The following is a 24,613-nucleotide window of genomic DNA, read 5'->3' on the forward strand; positions in this document are numbered from 1 at the left end:
GCTGACGATGCTGTTTATTAGCGTGTGAGAGAGAGATGGCGAGAGCTGTAGCTGTTTCAAGCCTGAAATTATGACGATATGACTTCAACCTCCATGTTTGAGTCTTTTAATGGAAACTATTGAAAGTTGTCACAGTCCTTCCTGAATTCACTCCTCCAGTTTGAGCACTTAGGTCCTGGTCGACCATCAGGTGATGTGTTTAAACCTATCTCTGCGAGAAGGGCTGTGCTGCACTGTTACTGTTTTTCTCTGCATCTGTCTCTGCCTTTGCACTCACACATGCATATATCTGTAAACTTCAGGGGTTTTTAGTGTGTTTAAAAAGGCTCTTTGACTCATCGTATGGATGCTAGAGGCGAAGTGGGTGTTAGCTTTGTCTCTTGAAGGCAAAGGTTAAATTTGATGAACAAAGACCAACCCACTGATGTGACAGATGTTGATGTGCTGACTGTAATGCATCATCTCCCCACAGACTCATAAGGTCAAAGCCACAGTCCTGCAGCATCGAGGTGACCTCTTCCTGATGATCTTTAATGTCTGTAACGATAACGAGCTCGTCATTAGTCCGTGTTCCCGGGTCAAAGTGAAAGTGAAGCAAAGTTCTCTTAACAAAAGTAGTTTGATAATTAAAGTCAACCATGCGCAGTGAACATGTCGAGGCTCACACGTACAGATAATTAAGGCGGTTCCCTTTCACTACCCTCTGATTAAAAGCATTGATTCACTGATGCACGATAGCAGCGAGTGCAGGTGTTTATGAGCTGCTGTTTGTCCTTTATCCGAGCGTGTGTGGGTTGTATGTATCTCAGGCTTAAATGTCAGACCCACCTTTAATGTCAGCTGTTGTTTTTGTTCTCTTGATTGCCGCCGAGCGTCTCTTTTAGCATTAAACACAAGCGACGTGTTTTTATGAGCCACTCTCCTTCTGCAGCAGAGGAGGGTCTGGCCACTGCAACATTCATGAGTCACTGCCTGCTTTAAAGAATGACTCATTCCTCCGTGTATTCACTTATTTGCACATTTATTAGTTTCTGAAAAGTTCACCATTGCAATCTCCCTCCATAACACTTAAAGAAAAATATCTCCCACCATCCTCTGCTAATTTATCGCCATACTTTTTAGCTGAACATCACAGGAGTGTGAACTGGATTCTCTGGCTCTCAGCTCTGAATTTCTAATTACTGGTTGCTTTATAGTTTTGAGACTCAGGAATCATATTTCATGCCTTATTTTCTTTAACATTTCTGTTCTGATTACAAGGTTATATTCTAGTGTCCTCACTAAGCTCTGTGAAGTACCTAATGAAAATTCAAACAGACTTTTGAAAGCTGCCAATGACGACAGTGTCTGTCCAATATCAGCTTTTATGTAATGCAAATCCAGAGACTGGAATCTGAGAATCCTGCTCTTTATAACTATAATAGAAAGCTTTAAACTTTTATTTTTTGTCATTGTGCTGAAAGAATTTTTTTGACAGCAAGCTTATCAGGGACAAAAAATGTCCACTTACGAAAAATGCTACTAAAATATTAGATTAATATACCCACTTTTTTGGCTTAAAACTTCCAGTCAGATTCAGTCCTGATCAAAACTACCAGATGTTCAATTATTTTAAGTTTTCATAAATGGACATTTTTGTCCCTGAATGGCTTATTACAGAGCTAAATTTTTAATCTGACACTATTAAAACACTAATAATGCATCAGAATCAACAATTTTGCCAATCTTTGACTCTTCGTCCTTTCATTCAAAAGAGTAGCCCTGCACTGGACTCTTTTCTTAATCCTGTTCCCACTGGATTCTGACCATTACCACCGCTCCTGCAGCGCGTGCCATCCACTCCTGCTGCACCAGCAACAGGTGATTCGAATTCTGTCCGCGCCCCACAGGGATTCTGACAATCCATGTTAGATATTCCGAATAACAGACAGTGCTGCTTAATTAAAGGCAATATAAATATGTTCAATTAGGCACCACCCTAAGAAAACAACCACATCCTTGTCATGCGTAAGTGTGCCACACATGATAAAAAAACAGCTGGGAGTCTCAGACTGGTTTCATTCCTGTTATGTCTTAGAAATAACAATGTCAAAGTAGTATTTACTAGGGGTGGGAATCACTAGTGGCCCCACGATATGATATTATCGTGATTCTTGGGTCATGATTTGATATTATTGTGATTTTAAACATTTGCAATACAATGAGTATTGCGATACAATATATTGTGATATATTGCAATCTATGCCATATTTTTCAACTGTTTAGCTGATTTAGCATTAGACTTGCCCTCATGTTTGTCGTATTTCCGCAGTATTTTATTTCCATGTAGCACTTCTTGCAAACCTCAAGTCATGTCAATCTCATTCGTGCCCTGCTTGCATTCCTAATGTCCTTTCCCTGGTGCTGCCATGTTTGTTGTACTAACTTTCTCCTGCTCTATGACCATCACCTCTGCTGACCTCACTGGACAAACAATTGTCCAAACAATTAATTTTATTTTCCATTATTATAGACTTCAGGTCATATTAGCAATTAATTTGAAAAAATCGATGATTTGTGGATTAGCCGATACAATATATCAACAGAAAAGTTATTGCGATACTATGCTGTAACTATTTTTCTCCGACTCCTAGTATTTACCAACCTTATTTACACATTATTTGTCATCATTTATTATAAAGTCATACAGAGATGGAATTGTTTCCTGATCTCTGGAAGTTTGTGTGTCATATAAACTGTAGGCTAATCGTGACTCTATGCCATGCTATGCTGTCTTCATCATTAGATGCTTAATGCAATAAGGCTAGTTTGCATGGAAAGAGGTGTATATTTTTCCCCAAATGACTGCATAATGGCTCAGCATCTCTGTGCGCATTTGTGTATGTGTAGGGATAGGCCAACAACACAGTAACTGGAACATTAAAGTTGTGCCTTTTGACTTATTTACAAAGTTTTATTGCACACACTTGTTTGTGGAGCTTTAACAAAGCATCACACAGCCCACCTGCTGGCAACACTATGGAGACAGGCCCATATTCAAACATGTTTACGCAGCACTGGTGACTACAGCTGACAAAACAGCAATTAAACTACTATTTCTCAGTGAATGGTTCTAACACTACTGTGTGATACATCTCCTTAATTATCTTGTTTAATATGAGAAGGAGAAGTGCTTTGAGGAGAGCTTATTTTGATCAGGGATCGTGGAGCAGGTGTATCATCTCATCCAAATATATTTCCGTGTGGGTGTGTTTCAACAAAGTCCAGATGTTTTCAGGCTCTGTCACTCTAGCAAGGTCATCACAAATGGAACACATTCAACTCAATTGGACGTCATTTCCAGCTCTGACATCCAACTTCCGAGGTAAATCAAACCCAACAGAAGTCCCCAGAATGATGACTAGGTGCAGCATTCTGAGATTTTGTTGAAAATCTGTACATAGTGTTGATATTTCCATGGCACCAGTTTCAAACCAGTACACCCAAGAAATCTTCTGAGAGGTATCGAGGACAATTGGAGCAACAGTGTGGCATGCAAATCAACACAGACAGACAGACAGGCTACCAATTTTAGTAGTATGTTACCCCACCCCACACCTCACCATGTATCGTGTAGGAAAAATGTATGTTCACATAATACAGTGACACCTTGTATTCAAACTGGCATTTAAAGGGTTAAAATCCTGAATAAATGCAAATGTATTTTTTATCAGGACTGAATTTGATTGAAAGACGTATGCCAAAAAAGCAGAAATTTTAATCTGTAACATTTCATCGCAGCTTTAAGGAGTGGACATTTTGTCCACCAGTGGCTTATTAGGGTAGCACATTTTTAAAGAAAGGGTTAAAAAGACTTCACATGAAAGCTGCATTATTATAATGTGTTTAAAATTTTAACATGAAAAGTGTACTTTAAGTGTTTTATAGCACTCGACTATTAAAAATGAATGGTTAAAAGTTTAAGCGAGAAAAATCTACTTTTTACACATTTAGTGGGCCAACTGGACTTATGGGTGGGCCCATGATTGCATGACAGACATGAGGAAAAATGATTTTTATTGTGAGTATTTGAGACTGATTTTCAAGCGAATATCTGTAAGTGAAGACCTCAATCCTGCCATTACTTCTCCTTGGTCAGCAGTGAGTCTGTTGTTATAAAAGTGTATTTTCTTTTCAAAGATCCTGACCTGTCCTTAAGGTGAGTTAAGCCTCGGTCTGCTGCTGCCATCATCCTGATTTAAAGTTGTTGACACGATGATGGAGTGTCCTGATATAATATCTCTGAGCCGGAGGAGTCTGAGGTCAACAAGCATCTGTCCTGCTGAAGTATATCCTAGCCGACACTGATCCTCGGTCTGATTCGAGGTTATATCTCCACTGACGCTCTACAGTTAAGCTGTCCACCTGAAAATCATCTAGGAGAGATTGGATGTTTTTCTGATGTCACTGCTGTCCAGACAGGATATTATTTGTTGAAGTGTATATAGAGCTTTCTTAAGTCTCCACAGAGGTGGAGAATCACATTTTTGGATTGTCCTCTAAAATGTGAAGAGGCACTACATTTTTACCTGGTGTGTGGTTATCCGTTCAGTAGAAGCTTCAAAATGCAGCCTGTCAGATTCAGATACAAACTTCCTTTAAATAGAAACCTGCCAAATCCTGCTTACTCTCCAGGGTTGTCTGTTGTTTGTCTTCAGACTTTTGCTACAGTGTGTTAAAACTTTCAGAGCTCTATTTTTGCTGCAGTACAACAACAAGCACAAGGAGCACTCCTGCATTTTGGTGCTCTGCAAAACTGGACATTTTCTGGTGATTGAGAATGATTTAAATATCGGAGACTCTTGCTGGTGTTTGATTGGCTTTGGGGCTTCATCCACACAGTTCTGTTTATTTGTTTATTCATTTGGGTTCAATAGAAGAAACCACATGACATAATAAGTCAGTTCTTGGCAAACTAATATTCATTTTTTCTCTCTGTTTTCTCTCCAGTGTAACGTCCTATCAGACCTTACCCAGGAACATGCCCAGCCACCGTGCTCAGATCGTCCCCCGTTACCCAGAAGGCTACCGTACACTCCCCCGCAACAGCATGATGAGGCCGGACAGTATCTGCAGCGTGGCGGGATCAGTATACGACCGGGCCCTACGTCCCGCCTCCACCAGCACCGTGATGACCACAGCAGAGAAAAGGCGGTCAATGAGAGATGACACCATGTGGCAGCTGTACGAGTGGCAGCAGAGGCAGGCGTTCTCCAGGCAGAGTTTAGCTCAACCAACAGGTATGGAGACTGGAGACAAAATACTCTTACTACTGTCAGAACAGAGATAGGGATCAACCACATGTTTCTGCCAGACCTGTTGAGTCAAGAAATCCCTTAAACAGAACCTGTCTGACAAAGTGAAGTAGGCTAAAGGATCTCAAAAAGCAACACATCATGTCGCCATCTAAAGAAATTCAAGAACAGATGAGAAACAAAGCCATTGACATCTTTTAACCTGGAAAGGGTTATAAAGCCATTTCTAAGGCTTTGGCAATCCAGCCAACTATGTTGAGAGCTATTATCCACAAATGGACAAAACTTGGAGCAGTGGTGAACCTTCCCAGGAGTGGCCAACCTACCAGGGCAAAAATGGCATACATTGCTCTCTAAACCTAATAGCTGATTGCCATCCTTGGCAGCAACAGCAAATGTTTGTGATAACTGGCAAAGAGTCTTTCACATCACAGTGGAGGAATTTTTGCCCACTCTTCTTTGCAGTTTTGTTTTAGTTCAGTCACATTGGAGGGTTTTCCTGTTACTTTAGGCTACCCCAATCATCATCATTTTGTTTTTATAAGCCATTCAGAGGTGGACTTGCTGGTTGGTTTCAGATCATTCTCCTGGAGTATAACCCAAGTGCATTTGTGTGTGATGTGACAAAGTGATGGTCATACATTCTGCTTTGGGATTTTCTGGTAGAGAGCAGTGTTCATGGTCCCATCAACTATAGCAAGTGTTTGCTTAGTCCACAGAATATTTCCCAGAAGTCTTGGGGATCATCACATTGTTAAATGTGAGACGAGCCTTTGGTTGTTTTTGGTCAGCAGTGGTTTTGGCCTTGGACGCCAGTTTTGCCAAGTTTATTTCTTGTTTTTGAACACTGACCTCAACTGAGTCAAGTGAGGCCTGCAGGTCTTTAGATGTCCTTCTTGGTTCTTTTGTGACCTCCTGGATGAGTCATGGATGCACTCGTGGAGTAATTTTTGTTAGCCAGCCACTCCCGGGAAGGTTCACCACTGCTCCAAGTTTTCTCCATTTGTAGATAATGACTCTCACTGTTGTTGGCCAGAGTCCTTAAGCCTTAGAAATGGCTTTGTAAGCCTTTCTGACTGATAGATGTCAATGACTTGAGGAATTAGGCAAGACAAGTTAATTAACAGAGCATATTTCATTCTTAAAATGCTACAAAAAATAAGTATTAAAGGAAAATTGTATTGAAATTTTATATTAAAAAGAAATGAAGAATTTGAGAAACACTAAAACCTAAAAATGTCAAGAATCCACAGTCATTATAATGCGGATGTTTTTGTAAAGCTACAAACTTTTGCCTGGTTTTAAACTATGTTTACTCTGTAAACAAACACATACTTTATCCTGCAGTTAGGGGCTTTCTTCATGTAACTCAGAGATAAAATGTTGTTCAGACATTTTGTTGGTTTAGTATGAAATTATACTTCTAGATGGTATCGACACCATTACTTGCAGCCAAAGACTGCCATCCTAAAAGTCCTCTTTTGACGTGCTTTTAGGCTGGCTGAGAGCTCCATAATAATGCCATATCAAATGTCATCATTTTTAAAAACACTGTTTGGATTATAGCCCCAATTTTGTTGCCATCACTGAAAATGTTCCAGGCATAGGGAGCATGTGACTCCTCTCTGACTCTTTCTGCTTCTCGTGCTTCCAGCGGTCAGTCATTATGGCACCCTGCCCAGCACAAAGACCATGGGCAACATCTCTGAGCACGCCGTGGCACACTCCATCCCCACGTCTCCGTCTCACGGCTCCCTGGCTCTCTACAGCACTTTTTCCCCTCCCCGCCAGCAGGTCGCCCACAACCCCAGCACGCCCCACTCCGAGGTGTCCTCACCTGTCTTCAGAGGGGACGTGACGCTGGACCCCCGGCACAGAGCACACCTCACCAAGGTAAAGAGGAAAGCATCGTTATCTACACTTTCTATCCAATATGGCACGCTAATAAGCTTCACAAATGGAAAATATGTGCAAAAAGCAGAAACACTTAATCATAAGAGGGGATGTCTTCTTTTGCAAAGTCTTAAATCTGCAGAAAATGTTACAAACCTTTGAGGCAAATGAACTAAATGCAGCATAAACATGAGCCTGGACAGGGAGGCAGATCATGTGTGAGAGTCAGCTGAGCATGGGGGTGAGTTTGGATTTTCAAGAAACGCTCAAAGCAGCAGCATCTTCTTAGAAAACTCAGCGCCTTTAGTGTTAGCCAACAGCTTTTTGTAGCACTAGTTTAGCCACTCAGCTTTTAGGAAAAGGAGTGTCCTGGCAGAAAGATTGCATCCTCTCTGCAGCCACTTTCTAAAGTTGTAGACAGCCTGCAGCTTGGGAAAATGTATTTAAGAAGCCCTTCATCTCAAGTGCTTCTTAGAAACCACAATCCAAAAAGTTGGGACATTTTGTTAGATGTGAGTAAAATAGAAAGCATAGATTTGAAAATCTTTTCAGGCCTACATTCAACTGAATACAGCACAAAGATGAGACATTTAATGTTCTAACTGATGCTCTTTTTTTTGGAAACATAGCTCATTCTGAATTTGGTGCCTTGAAAATGTCAAAAAAAGGTTGGGACAGGAGCATGTTTACCACTGTGTTACATCACCTATTCTTCAACATTCAGTATGCATCTGGAGACTGAAGACTCTAACTGTTGAAGTATTAAAAGTGGAATTCTTACCCATATGCTGTGCTTCTTAAGCTCAATACATTTTCAATGGCAAAAAGGCTGGGGCTGCATTCAGGCCAGTGTAGGTTTCCCTTTTTTCCTGTGAAACCATGCTGTTGTAACACATGCAGATATGTCTCGCCAGGGACGTCCATGAAGAAAAGACATTATCTGGAGGAAGCATGTGTTACTCCTAAATCTGTATGTACCGCTCAGTATAAATGCCGTCTTCACAGATGTGCAAGCAGCCCATGCCATGAGCACTAATACACCACCATCACAGATGGTGGCTTAAGCCTGGAAGAGAGAACAACTCTGTGACTGTTGATTACTCATAAAGGTAACTCTGGTATCTTTTCTCCCTTGTTAAATGAAATTCTTCCATGAAACCAACAGCGTGGTTTTCCATTTAGTACATATCATTGTGCAGTGAAGTTTTTATCAGAAAACTTCTTAATTCAAAAAAGAACGTTAGCAACGGAGGTGGGCAGAGCTGAGTGGTCCGCCACTACACAGCCTGGACAGATTTAGTGCGACTTCAAGCTTATTAGGATGAATGTGCTCGTGATCACAGAGTTAGAAACCCGAGAAATAAAAAGTTAGAGTGTTCAGCATCACTGAAGACTCCTCCTCGTCTTGAAGTTTTATTCAAAATCTGAAGAGAAAACAAGCATGCTTCCTTAGTTCAAATATAAATCACTTCATCAGTGCACATGGAAAATAGCTGAACATTTCTCTGTTTGCAACTCTTTCATTTATATTTTCCCCCAAATGAAGAAAATTAGACTGAATAGCACTCTCTCATATTGAAACCCTCTGAATGAGCCTGGCATCCCGTCCCCTGTTAGCCAAGGAGGTCCTTGACAGAAATGGAAGCGGTCATGAATCTGAAGAGTCCGCAGATGTTCCCTCTGATTTCCTCATGAGAGTTTGGCAGGAAGCAGTGGCGTGAAGTTTGTGCTCAGTGAATCATTTTCACTTCAGCGAGCGAGTCAAATCCTGCTGTCGCATGTCTAAAACCCAGGTCCAATCCCCGCCAGTGAGCTGTGAGTCGAAGTGACACCTCAGATCGAGATTATAATGTGACTGAGACACTTTGGACAGCTCACGTTAATACACCAGGAGACTTACAATCTGGGTATGTATTCATAGTCAGAGGCTTTTAGCACAAGAGCTAGAGAGAACTGAACAAAATATCTGAGTGATATTTAAACCATGCCAACTCGGTGTCATGTTGTTGTTATTCCAATCACCTTCCTGCTTTAAAATCCAGAAAATAATAGTCATCATGCAGTGTTTTTCTGCTTCGCAATTGGACAAAGTGTCCCAGCTTTGAGAGAGATGTTCCCTAATGTTGTCATTTGTTCTGCTTAAGTACAATAAACTCTCTCAGCAGATGATTAAATTAACGATGATTTATGTACAATCACTGCTCTTTGTTAACAAAGACAGCAGATGTTTGCACATAGATAGCTGCATGAAAACATGATTTCATGGTTCCTATTGTGGAATTTTTACTTCACTAATGTTTCTGCTTTATTGTTCCCCGTTCACATCAATGAATAAATTCAATGAAAGCCTTTAAAAGCATCGTCTTGCATTAGCTAATTAATTACCAATTGGTTTGTTTCATTTACCAGCCTAGCATTTATGTTAAGCTTCTCAAATAAACATCATTGTGAGATTGTTGTGGAGTCTGATTTACATACTGTGTGTTTGTATGCAGTCACTTTAGTTTTATTGGTCCTGGCTGCAGCAGATTCAGCATTTTAAGGTGTTAAATCAGACGTTATGAAGGGCTACTGGACTGTGCAAGCAGTGAAAGCAAGGAAACATTGTGTAGGGTTTGCCTCAGGAGATAAATGTGCAAACTTGACATTGTTTTGCAGGGTTGGAGATTAATTAGTGCTTGAAAATTTGGTTCAGTGTCAGAAATAAATCTGTTTAGTTTGATTTGTTTTAGAAACATTACATGCAAAAATATACACATATGAGCATATTTTCATGATGTTAGGGCAGCACCCTTTTACGGAGGCTGGAGTCCTCAACACACAGTGCATTCAGAAAGTATTCAGACCCTTCAATTTTCTAAATTTTACGTTGCAGCCTGATATGTGGCGATGGCCTGCTTGACTTTCACATGGTGTTGTTTGCAAACTCCAAGCAGGCTTTCATGTCTTTTTCCCTGAGGAGAGACTTCATCTAGCCACTCTGCCATAAAGCCCAGATTGGTGCAGGGCTGGAGTGATGTTCTAGAACTTTATCCCGTCTCCACACAGGATCTCTGGAGCTCAGTCTGAGTTACCTTCAGGTTCTTGCTCACCTCTCTTACTGAGGCCATGCTCACCCCCATATTTGGTGCATGTCTGCTCCCACTCTCTTTCCCCATATTTCCTGTTTCTCTTTAGCTTTCTTTCTGAAATAAAAACTGAATTCCCACAATATAAAAAAAAATGTTAAGATCTGAACTGACCTGAAGTGCTATAGTGTTCATTTAACAGATGAAATTTAAAGTGCCCTTCGTTGTTTGTGCTGAAAGCTACTTGCAAAGCCTTCTGGGATCACTCTCAGTGCAGACTATGAAGTCCAATCTTTTTACCATCAATATGTGAAATTCATCTATGAAGCCAAATGTTAGTTCACTGTTCAAATAAAGGACATACAACTGATGTAGAGCAGTTTTTAAGGAACCAAGCCCCTAACTCAAAACAAGAAGTGAGTAGCAAGGGTGGACATGCAGAGCGTGGTGGGTGGGGGGATGGAATTCTGAATTATAAGGGTTGGATTGTTTGAATTTTCATCCAATATTAGAGAATGATTGTAGTCTATCACAAGTAAGAAACACAAAATATGAATGAGATACAGCAACAGAACAGCAGCTTCCAATAGAAGTTAAAGCTTTATTATGTCGCAGTCTTTGATACAACATCCAACACAAAGTCATGTCAGTCACAGTGGACACATCATGACAGCTACCATTAGACATGTCCTCCTATTAGTACAAATTATTAATAGAAGTATTCTTTCTTGATTCATGTAGACATTTCAGTGCAAAAAAATTACATATAGTTCCTTCAGAATGATGCAGTAGGACTAGATTTTTCAAATGTAGGGCACCCTGCAAATTATTCTTAGGCACAAAATAAATAAAGTTTCTTTTAATAGCTCAGAGCAAACCCTAAGAACCAGGAAAGAAATCCACCTAAAGGAACAAAGCTGCTTGAGGTTTGCCCACCATGGCCTTACACACAAAGATATGCAAATGACACTCTTTGTGTAGACTTAAGCAGGGTGTTACTGTGCCTTTTCTGCTGACTCTACAACAGTTATGGTGGAATATCAGCTCAAATAATGCTACTGAATTGTTTATGACACACAAAAATCAAGCACAATTCATGTGCTCATTCTGTAGGATCTGATGGTTGCTGCTGGAAACACGCAATTTCCTGATGTTGCTTTTCAAAGTAAAAGTATTCAATTATTACTAGCATTGGAGGCTTTTATTGTGACAGACTTGGCAGGAATAGAGCGTGTCTATCATCAGATACTTTGCTAAACTGTTAGCACGGACGCTAACAGACAGAAGGGATTTAACTGTTGCTGCTCTGAGAGAGACAAAGCCACAAGCTCCTTCTTTTAATCATCCAGGACTAAAGACAAGTCAAATATTGATTAAAACACACCTTCAGCAGGTAAGATGTTTGTCCACGCTGCATCTGGTTCAAGGGGAAAATAGACATGCGCTCCAGAAATTAGCCTGCACCCTGACCTTATCTTGAACTTTGGTCAGAGTGTAGCAGCCTGGCTCTGTGCCAGAGCAGAGAGACAGAAGTTGGGGATTAGATTTACTGTTTTCTGGCACAAATCTAACCATTATGACTTTTAATGACCTGTAGGCCACAGTGGCTGATAGATTAGGGAAATTTACCTCACAATGAACAAAAACACAGCATGTAGCTGGCTGCTAACATTTAAAGAAGACAGTGACATTGGCCAGCAACAGACTGTATTGAGATGAACTGCTCAGTTATACAAGCTCTGATGAAATACAATAAGGAAAGATATTCTTGTGATATGTATCCATTTCTCATCCCTCTCTGTCCACAGTACGGCTTCCAACCAGACCGACGATCCATCGCAGGCAGCGTTCCAGCTCAGACCATCACTGCCCAGTCTCTGCAAGGCAAGACGGTGAGTATTACAGTGAACCCTCTCTCCATACAGCTCCATGATAACAAATACCATCCTTTAGACTGACTAAACTCCTTTTTTGCATTTCCACCAATAAAAAATATTTTTTCTGTCCTTCAGTAACATCCAAACTGATTCACACTCAGCTCAGGAGTCTCTCTAAATCATGTTTTTGTTTGGGACTGTCTCTTCCTGCTTGTTTGTCCACTTGTCTTAGCGCGACCGCTGTAATTATTGACATTAACAGCACGCACACACGGACGCTGCAGCAGTGAAACAGTCTTCCCTCTCAAACTGAAGCAACAACAATCAGGGCTGATAGTTCTCTTTGAAGCGAGCTGTGAATAATGCTGTGATTGCTCGTCGGCAGTCGAGTGCTTCGGCAGCTTGATGAGAAAAATTTGTCCCGTAATTTTCCACGCGGCTTTTTCAGAGCGCAGTTTTGTCACAGTCACAGTGGCTCCGTTCATTTACTGCATTATGTTAGCGGTGATGAAATGCTGTGTGTGTGTGGATGTGATATTTGTGTCTGTCTGTGTGTATTTCTGAGCACAAGGCCGCCTTTTAATCAATAATTGAAATTACCCGCTTGTTCTTTCCCCTCATCTTGAATTTTCTCTCCACTGAAACTGGATGGTGATGACAAACAAACAAATTTTTTGACCTACATTCATGGCATGTTATAAATCAAGCAGCTAACAGACAAATAACTGCTGCAACGTCCGAAGGTTGCCCTATTCTCTGATGAATTTTCTCATCGATAGCATTGATATTTTCTCCAGATTGGATATGGAAATAACTCCTCTTTAATCCTCATAAACTATACAGAAGGAACCTTTTTAGATTTGAAGCATGTAAAAGATGCTCTCTATCACTCTGATACTGAAAAAATGCTAAATTTTTTTGCACTCTGGAGAAAATATCATCTTTCACTTGAAGCAGCAATCATGTATTTTTGGGGCAAACATAAAGTGTAGATGGAACAACTTCTGCAGTCATTTTCAGTAGTTTCCATTGGGAAGTTCTGTTCAAAATTTGGAAGTCTTTGACCTCCAGGGAAATCCATTATTCACATATTATAGCTTTTTTGAGCCTTGCAAAGCCGATGGATAGTCCAGATTCCATGACTGTCATCGAGCAGTTACATCCATCAGAGCTTCAAGCCGATACGCTTGTTCCTGATCAGAGAATGACCGGAGCATTCAGCATCATTTGAGGTAAAAGAGGTGGGCGTGGTTTAGTTGAAGTGCCTGCAAGCTTGTAAACAACGGCAACCAGAGAAGAGATTAGCATGGATGCAGTTATAGCAGCAGTCAAGTTCATGTTATGTAGTTTATACCTACTAATTCTTGTTTTTAGTCCCTCCTAGTTTTATTTTGAAAGGTTGTGCCCTTCCCAAGCACCTTCTATAGTTTGTTGGAAATACATCCCATGCATTGGAAATGCCAAACAGTCTATCTGGCATTTCAGGTTAACCATGGCCACCTGCCAGCTAGGGTAAGAAAAGTATCAATGGGTAATGTCCTTTTGTCGAAGTTTCTCACTTTGTGGTCCTTGCAGTAGTTCTTCTAGCAAGCTTGGAGCTTAGGTGACTTCTCGGGGCATTTAAAGGTTAAATCCACACCAGTAACTCTTAACGTGTTTTATCCATTTTTGATCTTGTCTTGCACTAGCTTAGCATCACAACCAGTGGCAGGCTGTTTCGCCGTCATGTCATGTGTTGCTAAACAGTGTATGTGTGTACACTAAGGGTGCGTTCACACTAGAGCTGTTTGTCCACTTTAACTGAACTCTGGTCCGTTTTCCCGGATAGTCCGGTTCGTTTCGAGTGGTGTGAACGCTCACACGAACTCTGGTGTGGACCAAACAAGCGGACTCTGGACCGCCTGAAACAGGTGCTCTCGGTCTGCTCCCTAATGAACCCTGGTGCAGTTCGTTGGAGGTGTGAACGCAAAGCAGACCAACTTGTGAACCAAAGGCAGGATGAGGCATAAACTGTAATGATATACGGATTTGTATGTGATTTAATACGCTCAAATACATGTCAGTACCTCCCTTGGCGTCTGGGTAGCCATGGCAACACGTCGTGGTCCGTGCTGGTTTATTTGTCTCGTATAAAGGACGACACGCTGGACAGCTCAACACCTTGCCGGCTGCTCATAATGCCGAAATGCAAGAGCAGAAACCACAAGACAGCGTAAATTCTGTGTTTTTTCATTGTTTATGTGGAAGAAAAGACCGGCGGAAGGAGTTTTGTCTTCTTCTACACCTTCTTTTCTTCTTGGTCGCCGTTTGTTTGTGGCAACAGCGCCCCTAGCAGGCAGATGTTTTAGGTGTTCAGACAGTTTGGTCCGCTTGACCAAGAGAGCAGTGTGAATGCGAACCAAACCAAAGGAAGTGCAACAATGTTGCCATTTCTGTTCCAAAACGGACCGAGTCCCCGGACTATCAGGTGTGAACACGGCCTAAGAAACCAAAGGACAGGGACTGAACGACATACGATATTGGTGAGAAAGAGACACAGAGGGGCTGTAAAATGTGTCCCTCTGTGTCACTGCAGACAGGAACTGTTTCGAATAATGGCTCACAATCAGCCAGTATAAAAAAGCACAAGCACTTTTTTGTAAATATCTGAATATCTGGAAGACTTTCTGTCACAGCGTGATTATTTTTTCACTTTTTGGTCCCCAAGAGATGGGAGATCAATTTTGTAAAAAAAAAAAAATCTTAGTGATTATTCTTCACTGTTTGTCCAACATGAAAATCTTTGAATTTTAATTTTTGTTTACTTTTTGCTTTTGTCGTTCTAGTCCCAAAACTTTTTAAAAATCTAAGTGGCATAACTGCAGAGCACATATTCATAAAGCCCAGGTTGTCCTGAAAAAAAAGGATGTACAGAGCTTGACTGTGCACCTTCAGGTTGATATTTTACAAGCTTTTTAAGTCTAGGCAAGACAAAATTATTAAGGGCACAGAGTGTTACCTTGGCTCTTGTGAGTTAAAAAATTGAGCTCTTCTGTTTGTTACCGACCCAAAACATGAGTGCATTTAGGCACAACACTGGCCACATCCACATGTTTCTGTGAATCAGTGTCTCTCTTAAGCCTTTGTCAACATGAAAAGATGAGTTTTAACCAGTTTTGTAGATTTTTTTTTTTTTCAATTTTAGCACAATTTGGCTTGTTAATGATGTCATTGTTGCTTTGATTACCATACTCAATTTGAGGATTTTTTAAAATTCTTTTTATATTGTATTCTGATATATTCCATTCAAATGTCTTTTTGCTGTCTTTCAATGCTCCTTATGTTCAAAATGTTCTGCATTTTGCTGTGCAAAGCACTGTGAATTGCTCTGGTATGAATGGTGCTACTTAAATAAACTTGCCTTACCTTACCTAGTGGAAGTTTATGAAGTCCATTTAGCAAAAAGTTAAAACAAATCGTAAACAAGTCGAAGGTACAGAAGGTGTTCAGAAAAGGTATAGTGGGCAAACTTTGTTACAATTGCATTATTTCACTCTTTGCATAGAATTAAGGTGGTCTAAACGGCCAGATAATCAGCAATGGAGGGCCAGACTTGGCCAATGGGCCACCATTTGGATATCTCTGATCCAAGGACTTTGTCTCAAAGCTTGTTCTTTCTACAATGAAGATGTCATCCTACAAGCAATATATAAAATAGAAACATTCACATATGGTCTAGACTAATAGCCAACAGGCTTTATGGGTTAATTCTCAGATTTCTATCTCCATTTTGTTTTTGTTTTTTTGCATAGGCTGCATAATTTGTTCATCTTTTTTCCCCTGAGGTTTACCAGAAAAACTTTGATGAACCAACAAACTTAATCAGAAGAAGAAGTGGATGTATGGCTACTGAAATATATCTGCTGCATTCAAATATAACTCGCACAGTCATCAGCATACAGAATAACTCTGCTTCCAGTTTGAGAATAAAGGCTCAAAGGATCAGTTTGCATTGGGAAGATCCATGTAAAATAGCATCTTTACATATAAAGCGGGCACAAAGCAGCATGAAGTTAATACATTTAAAACACGAAATCTCCTAGGCATTCAAATGAGCCTTGATTTTCACTGCATTTAGCGTATAAAACTCACTTTGATGCATTTTTCACATCAGGCTTTCATCAGAAAGTCAAATGAAACTGATAAAAGCCTGATGCCAGAGTGCCTCAAAGTGTTTTTTATTTTTAAGATCAATGAGGTCATGCTGTGAAAATACAGACATTTAAATTGTTTGAAGCGAGTACCCAGGATTTTTTTTTCTCTTTATTCTCTTTTTATTCTCTTTATTTATTCTCTGCTCTACTGACTACATGATTCCTGAGCCAAAGAGCACCTCTAATGTACTCTATGGAGTCCATGAAGCAATCGTTTCTACAGTTTTTGTGTTTTTCTGACATGTTTGCATAAATTCGGTGTCATCTTCAGCCATCAGAGAAATCTACATCCATTATTCACATTCATTATAGCTTCTTTAATGGTCTTTACAACTCCTACATGGTTAATCTATAGGATGCATACGTTGCATGTGAAAAGTTTAAAAAAGTCATGTTGAAGTTAAAAATAGATGTTTAAAGAGTTTGTTAGTCAGTGTACCCCTCTTGATAACATTGTTGTAAATGCATCATCTTTATTTTCTAGAGGTATTAATTTAAAAGCCAATAATGGAGCTTTTTCTCCTCAAGTTCATCAGAGCTGCTGCATGATTTTATTTTCCACCAGTAAACGGTGTTGCAGTTTTATTCTCTCCTCTGTCGTTGCTCTGTGCAGCCGGAGGAGCTCACCCTGATGCTGATCAAGCTCCGCCGGCAGCAGGCGGAGCTCAACAGCCTGCGGGAACACACAGTAGCTCAGCTAATGGCCCTTGGTTTGGAGGGGCCCAACGCTAAGGTCAGCACTGAGTGTTTGCAGTACGTGTGTGCATGGACGCATTTGTGCTTCCTGTGTGTTCATGTGGGACCAGGAGGGGAGGGTCTTTGATTTAGGTTTATTGTTTTTTACTCCAAATTAAACTGTTTTGGTGTGTTCGAAAGATCCTGTGAGCTAAAGCTAACCATCACTGAAGCCAATGGTTACCGCTTCCGTCCAGACTTAAATACCTTAAGTGCTTTCTGATGGATTGTTATGCAATTTTGTCAAGCCATTCATGATCCCAAAAAGATTATATAAACAGGCTTTGGTGTTACCTTAACTTTACATTTAGTCCCCAGTGGAATAACTGCAAACTTACCATTTGCATCAGGTCAGAAATATAAATCCCAGTCACATGAATTGTTTGATTTTTTGCTCTTATACTTTATTTTGGTAGAATTTCTTCTCATTTGTTATCCTGAACACCCAATTCAATTTCTTTTGGAGTATTATTTGCTGGTTAAAGTGCCTGCTGGTGGAGGAGTTCTTTTGTTGGGGGTTTGTGGGAGTGATGCTGGGTTTTATGGGCTTCCTTTTGCACAGATGCTTGTGTGTTCTTAAGCGTGTCAGTCTTTGCATTTTGGCTCTTCTCCTGCACATGCATGATGGCTCGAGGTCAATTGGTTGTTGTGAGCCAGCGGAGCATGGATGCATCACAGCTGATGCATCAAACGTCTCTGCAACTGTTGTTTCTTTGAGCTTGATGTAACGATAACACGAATGTTGGTTGATGCCATCAGTGAGCTGTGGTCTAATCACACAAATTCTCATACTGTCCTGACCAGGAGATGTTATAAAACATATTTATGGTATTGAGGGATGATTTAAAGTGCATGCATGATTGGTTTTTGAAATGCAGAATTGCAGCACAGCATGTTGTTGTGAGTTTGAGGTTGACCACATGGATTTTCATGCATTAAATCATTCGTAACACAGAATATGGAACTACTTAGAGATGAGAGAACTGCATGTGTCAAGAGTTTACAAATCTTATATAAAGAGAAATATAACTAATATAAGAGAGAAAGGCAAGATAACGTATTTTTGTGATGTGGATAAAGAAATCTAATCGCTTTAATTTCATCGGCTCTAAATATCTGCTGAAAATATCAGGTTGCATGACTCCCAAAGTCCTCAGCATTTTTTGTGTGCTTTTCTTCTACATTAGCCAGCAAAGCTGATAGTTTTGCACTAAATTAAAGGTTAATATGTTAAACCCTGGATGCCTATAAAAAGTATTCACCACCTTAGATGTTTTACCCTTTTATTGATTTTATTAATCAATTGTGGTAAGTATAATTAAGCTTTTTGGCATTTTTTTCCAGCCAATTGGTGCTAGTAGTCTCACAATTAGTGAAAGGCAGGAAGGTGAATGTTCTTAAGTGGCCGAGTCAAAGCCCAGACCTCAGTCCAATAGAGAATTTGTGGCTGGACTTAAAAAGAGCTGTTCACACCTGATCCCCATGCAACCTGACAGAGCCTTAGCAGTTTTGCAGAGAAGAATGGAGTAAAATTGCAGTGTCCAAATGTGCAAGCCTGACTGAAACCTATCCACATAGACTCAGCAAAAGGTCCATCTACTAAATACTGACTTGAAGGGAGTGAATATTTATGCAGTCACTTATTTCACACATTTTTTATTCAATTGAAATGACTTTTTAGAACTTTGTTTTCATTTTGACATCAAAGAGGTTCATTAGTAAGAAAAAAAATGTAAAAAAAAAAAAACCTAATAATATTGACTTATATCGATTTATAAAAATCAATTAAAGGGTAAAACATCCAAGAGGGTGAATACTTTTTATTGGCACTGCACATTCTTTGTATCTGTGAATGAAAGAAGGACATTGTGTTTGGTGTTAATTTGTCAAAGGGTTCAGCAGCTAAAAATGATCTGAAGATTTATTACCATGTAAAATAAATACAAAATACTTAACTGAATATGCAGTGCTTTGTTTAAGATCATCCTAGTCTTCTCTGTTCCTTTCTTCCTGTTTAAGTGTCTTTAACATCCTTCAGTTTCTCTCTCCTCTTGCTGCTCATGTTTACCAAACATGACCTCACTTTGCCTGCTTCGTCTTCTTCTTCTGCTGCTTCTGCAGACTGATGTTCTTTCACATCATCTCCAGAGGAACCTCATTTACCTGGAGAGCCAGGTGAGGACTCCTGTCTGTCTCTCTGTCCCAAGTTGATCGATGCAAAATTTGAATCTGAGGCCAAGTTTACAATGATCTCAGCTGAAAATTAGAGCCTTTTTGGCTGGTCTTTAATGATGTTGGCGTTTTTGGGTGCATCCAAGAAAATTTGGTCAAAAATGGGTTGATTTGGCCAGTATGAGCACAAGGGTTCATCTGAGACGCCATATATCTCAGAAAGGAAGTGCCTTAATTTGCCTGCAACGTATTCAAGTTTTGGAGTTTTTTGTTTTTTTTTTTAGCTTTCTTCATGAACAAATTCTAGCAGTTACATTCCTGAAATAGTCACATTGCAAACATAACAGACCAAGAAATATTTCATAAATAAATTAGTGAAAAAGATAAGAGGTCAAATCTGGGATTAAATTGTGTAGTCAAGTAGTTACACTACAATGGCTTGCTTTAGCTTCATTAGCTTTAGCTAAAGTTAACATAGCTACACTAATTATATAGTGACACCACAACATAAGCTAATGTAGGTCAGTAGCTTTAACAACATGATTTTTAACAAATATAGGCTAACCAAACATAGCTACATAGATTACCTACATACATAGCTAATATGTGATCTTACATTTAGCTGTTAGCTACATAACTACAGGGCTCCATTTCTGTAGCTAAGTGAGCTTTAGCAACATTAGCTTTAGTAAACAAAGCTAAAGCTAATATAGCAATGTAGATAATATACCTACATAGCTGCTTTGTGAGCTGAGCTTTGGCTACATTGGCTACATAGCTATGTTGTCCATAACTAAGTTAGCTTTAGCAACATAAGCTTTAGCAACCATAGCTTAAGTTGATGTAGCTATGTAGATAAAATACCTATATAGCTTACATAGCTGCTTTGTGAACTTGGCTTTAGCTACGCTAGCTAAGTTAGCTTTAGTAATGTGAACTTTACGAACATAGCTAAAGCTAACATGTGTTATTTAGATAATTAACCTACATAGCTTACAAAGTTACGTTGTGAGATTAGCCTATAGCTACGTTGGCCACATAGCTATGTAGCTCCATTGTCTATTGCTAAGTGAACTATAGCAATGTGAGCAACTGTAGCCAAAGTTAAAAAGTCTTTGCAGATAATGTAGATATGTATCTTATGTAGCTGCTTTGTGAGCTTAACTTGAGCTCCTTTAGCTATGTAGCTCCATTAGCTATGTAGCTCTGCTTCCTAGGTAGCTTAGGCAGCATACAGAGCTACATAAACTACGCTGGCTGCATTCAAATGTTTTCACATAGAGCAAGCTTTTTTCTTGTAAACAGACTGCTTACTCAGCTTTATTACCCATTCATCACTTCTTCAAATTTAAAGGCACAGCTGTTTTTAAAACCTTCTAATCCGATTGCTGTAATTTTGGGAAATTATTCCATTTCAGTGGACTGTTTTCACGTAAATGTGGCATAAAAATATTTGTGAAATTCTGACACTTTTTCTACTCTTACCTTTCCTCAGCAGAAGCTCACATTAACTCATATTTATCTGAATGACTTATTTCTTACTTGCATGTTCATAAAGAATCAAGATTTTCCTGACTTCTGTTTCTGCCTAATATTCTGTCTCTCTACCTCTTTACTAAATTATACATCAAAATAAAAACTTGATATTTTCAGAGTTTGTCTAGCTTTAGTTCCCATCAGCCATCAAAGCTTGTCACTGATTCTCTGCACTGATTATAAACAAAACATGTAGAGAAATAATAGTAGTATGATCAAATAGCTCAATGCGGTGCACTGCCAGTGCTTGAACATGTGATTTCACATAAGAAAAGTTTGTTTTATCTCAACCCAAGTTCCTGCTAGAACTAATATTGGAAATCCTACAGATATTCTTGCTGGAATCACATCAACATGTTTTTTTTCCTACGCCTGCTGACAGCTCAGAGTCATGCAAAGATTAGACTGGCATCCAAATGTGCTGTTTAGTTTTGGCCCGTCACTTAGATCTTGACTTCCCACCTATCTTTCATGACTGTTCAGCTCTGAAAATGTGCTTCATGAAGATAACAGCCCTGCAGAAGGAGGGAGTGGCCGATAGTTTGGATGCGAATTGAAAAATTAAGAAGACTTGGTCCCTCAGTCATTACAAAGATTAAGCTTGCATGCAGACAAATCAGCTGTTATTTTCTACATTTGTTTGTGTATTTCAAGCTCACTGTCCTTTATTAGGATAGACTTTATTTGACAAATCTTTGTTAAGCTCTGCTACCCAAAGGAGAGTAAGTAAAAGTTTGTATGAAAAGAAAAAATAAAATAAAATCCAAGAATAAACCATTCTTTCCCTTATAATTTGGAAAGAATTGCTAAAAACCTAAAGGTTCATCTACATAACCAATCCATTCCAGATGATGACATCCCAGACATCTATGTATGCAGTCTGAGCTATCAGATAGCAAACTGTTTTAGTACACACTGAGGCAAATCTACACAAAGCATTAAGGATTACCACTTGGTATCTGAATACCCCAAAGAGATAAAAATCCCTCTTAATGCACTGAGTAAATGGGGTGTCAGTGCATGAATGAGAATCTGAAGTTAGTCTTTCCACTTGTGCATCATATATTTGAAATATTTTGCTTATGGAAAAGACCCATATACTGTTTGCTTATAATGAATTAACCCTGAATACTTGCATTACATGGTACAAACCCAAACTATCATTCCTGTTTTAAAATTACAGGGAACTAGACGCAGTCCATTAGAGACTGCAAGACTTTCTGAGTTATTCTGCTGGTCAGGCCCATTATAATTGTTGCTACCAGGGATTCAGTTGTGGTTCTGTCTTCGAACATGTACTACTCTGTGATTCCACCCTTGTATCCTCTCTCCCTTCGGCGTTCTGCCAGACGAAGGAAAACGAGCCTCTAATCTTCATGATTCACACAATGATCGAGAACTCGGCACCGAGGCCGCAACTCTACCAGCAAGTAAGGTCAACGGCAAGCTCTGGTCTGAGTCAGAATCAACTCTCTTCATTCTTCTTTTTATTCCTATTATTGAGCAAAAACCTCATGACGACTGAGCTGGGAATTGGTATTCTGTACCTTTAAAAAAATCAACCAAAACAGCCGTGCACCAAGTCAGAATAACACCAATAAAGGAACACCTTTATTTGGTCCATTTCTAGCTAGATCTTGAAGCATTATTAAAAATGGGTTATCCCAAAGTCAGACGCATCAAGCAGTCTGAGTTTAATGCATTGAGTTGAAACAATACAGCAGCAGCAGCTAATAAACATTATTTTTAGTGTAACTGTCAGTGAAAAGTGATGAAAAGCCACAATGTTAAAGGCATTTTAACAAAATATATCAAAGGCATGCTTGTTTGGTTTTTGATGTTAGGGCTGGCGGTCACACTCTTAATGCTGATTATGTAATTTGGATTTGAACCATAATTACATGTTGACTTGAGTCAAGAATTATTCCATGTTGTTATGCATATATATATATATATATACATATATGTATATATGTATATATATATATTTTTTTTAATTAAACTAGATAGTGTGAAATATTTGGAATATTTCAAACATCTTACAAATGTTGGTGCCAAGCTTTGTGCTCAATATCAAGAATCCAAACTACTCACAGCAAATATCAGCATTTGGTCCAATTTTTACCTAAGACAAGAAGCAAGTACAATATTTTATGAAGTTTTTAGATGGATCCAAGTAATTTTACGAGGTTGAAATAGACACGTAAAGTACTGTTTTTGACATCTACAGTCACATCATTTGTCGTTTGTCCAGTTCAATCAACAAAGACTAAACAGACACTCAAATTGCTTGCAATTATTTTATTATGATAAAATGTCGATTCTTGTTCATTAAAGTCATCAAATTAATGTTTAACTTTCTGGTAGATGGATTTGGGCTCCTAATAACCTTTGAACTGTACTTTTTATTAACCATAATTAGATATTTTCATGAGTCAAGAATTATTTCTACATTTATTTTTTTACTTAAAAAAATGTAGAGCATGAAAATGGCATTTAAATATTTCAAACACCCTACGAAAAGTTAGAGCCAGGCTTTGGTTTCAACATGTTCAAAGGAAACTACCAAAAAAGTACAAAATCCTGACTACTCCAGGCAAATACCAGCATTTGGTCCAATTTTTACCAAAAACATGCAACATCTGCTGTTTTTTTGGATGGTTTTGCCCAAATCAAGCCCAATCAAGTGAGCTTAATTTGTTCCTTTGGGCCAAGCCAGCACCATCTACAGCTTTACTCCTTTTTCTGTTGGCTGTAAAACCTGTTTAGGTGCCACCAAAATGTTGTTAAGTATGAAAACTTTCAGATCCCAACCATCCTTACCTAATGGTTGGTGCTTATACTGTAAAAGTCAATCATTTCCAGCCCTAACCTAAACTTGAAATGTCCACTTAAACCATTGAGATCAACAAAAGTCAAATATTTCTTTTCTTACATTGGAAGTTTCCCACCGATTCTACCCTGAGCTGACTCAAACCAGACCTTTGCCTTGGTGGCCCAGTGGTTGTCTTCCCCTTCACCATCGACCTTCTGTTTCACCGTTTTGGATGCTGTCAGTCCCTTCATGTGAAGCAAACATCCCCAGATTCTCTTTTCAGTCATCATTTGAGTCTAAATGAGGTCATTTCTATGGTTTTAGCACATTTCATGTCATTGCTTTCCGTATGTTAGAAATGAGCATGGCTAACAGTGAAATGCTGCACAGCCATGACGTCCCTTCACCTCCTGTCTTTGTGAAGTGCTCTTCATTGTTAAGTATCACTTTGGACGTGCTTGAACTTTATGATTTAGATATTTTTCTTCTTTCTTGGATGCTGAACTGAATCCCAAAGTGACTCTATATTCAAGGAAATTTCCAAAATGGTTGAATAGAAATCGTGCTTCTGTTAAAGGTTACTGCAGCCTCTGGATTCTCTCTGTTTTTCTCTTGGGTGTATTTCCAGAAACAGACCATAAAAATGTCGTCTATAAGAGTCAGTCGTAGGGGGTGTCAGACAGATATAAAGTCCTTCTTTGTCCATCCTCATCTATCTCTTTTCTCAGCAGAATGGTCCATCAGGCGTCTGAGGGTAGTTTATGTTCATACCATATCAGAAAAAAGGAACAGCCCTGCAGCTCTAAATATCCAGCTTCCAGTCAGCGATTTTTCAGGCAGGATGCATTGAATGTTTTTTTTTCCTCACAGTGTGTCTGTGTGTTTGCATTTTTAAATCCTGTACACGCTGTAACGATGGAGACGGAGCACTCTCAGAGAGATCAATACGACTTTTTTCATCGGTTCTGCTGAAGGGTTTCTCCAAGTTTGTGTTGTTTTTAAGAAAACTCACCCAAAGAGTTTTTACCCA

The 24,613-nt window shown here is 39.3% G+C and overlaps 1 protein-coding gene across 9 annotated transcripts in view; it reads left to right on the forward strand.

The window, feature by feature from the left end:
• LOC121505164 (pleckstrin homology domain-containing family A member 5-like) overlaps nt 1-24,613 on the forward strand; it is a 296,479-nt gene that overhangs the window by 251,183 nt on the left and 20,683 nt on the right. For 4 of the 9 annotated variants that reach the window (XM_041780235.1, XM_041780239.1, XM_041780236.1 and 1 more), the window contains 6 exons: nt 4,990-5,279; nt 6,949-7,187; nt 12,064-12,147; nt 16,939-17,058; nt 19,182-19,235; nt 22,118-22,198. In XM_041780235.1, the coding sequence (XP_041636169.1) occupies nt 4,990-5,279; nt 6,949-7,187; nt 12,064-12,147; nt 16,939-17,058; nt 19,182-19,235; nt 22,118-22,198 (868 nt within the window). The remainder of the gene's footprint in view (nt 1-4,989; nt 5,280-6,948; nt 7,188-12,063; nt 12,148-16,938; nt 17,059-19,181; nt 19,236-22,117; nt 22,199-24,613) is intronic. The other 5 variants (XM_041780237.1, XM_041780242.1, XM_041780238.1 and 2 more) reach the window with 3 other exon arrangements.

This window comes from Cheilinus undulatus, linkage group 23, assembly GCF_018320785.1.
Source record: "Cheilinus undulatus linkage group 23, ASM1832078v1, whole genome shotgun sequence".
Classification (NCBI taxonomy): Eukaryota; Metazoa; Chordata; class Actinopteri; order Labriformes; family Labridae; genus Cheilinus; species Cheilinus undulatus.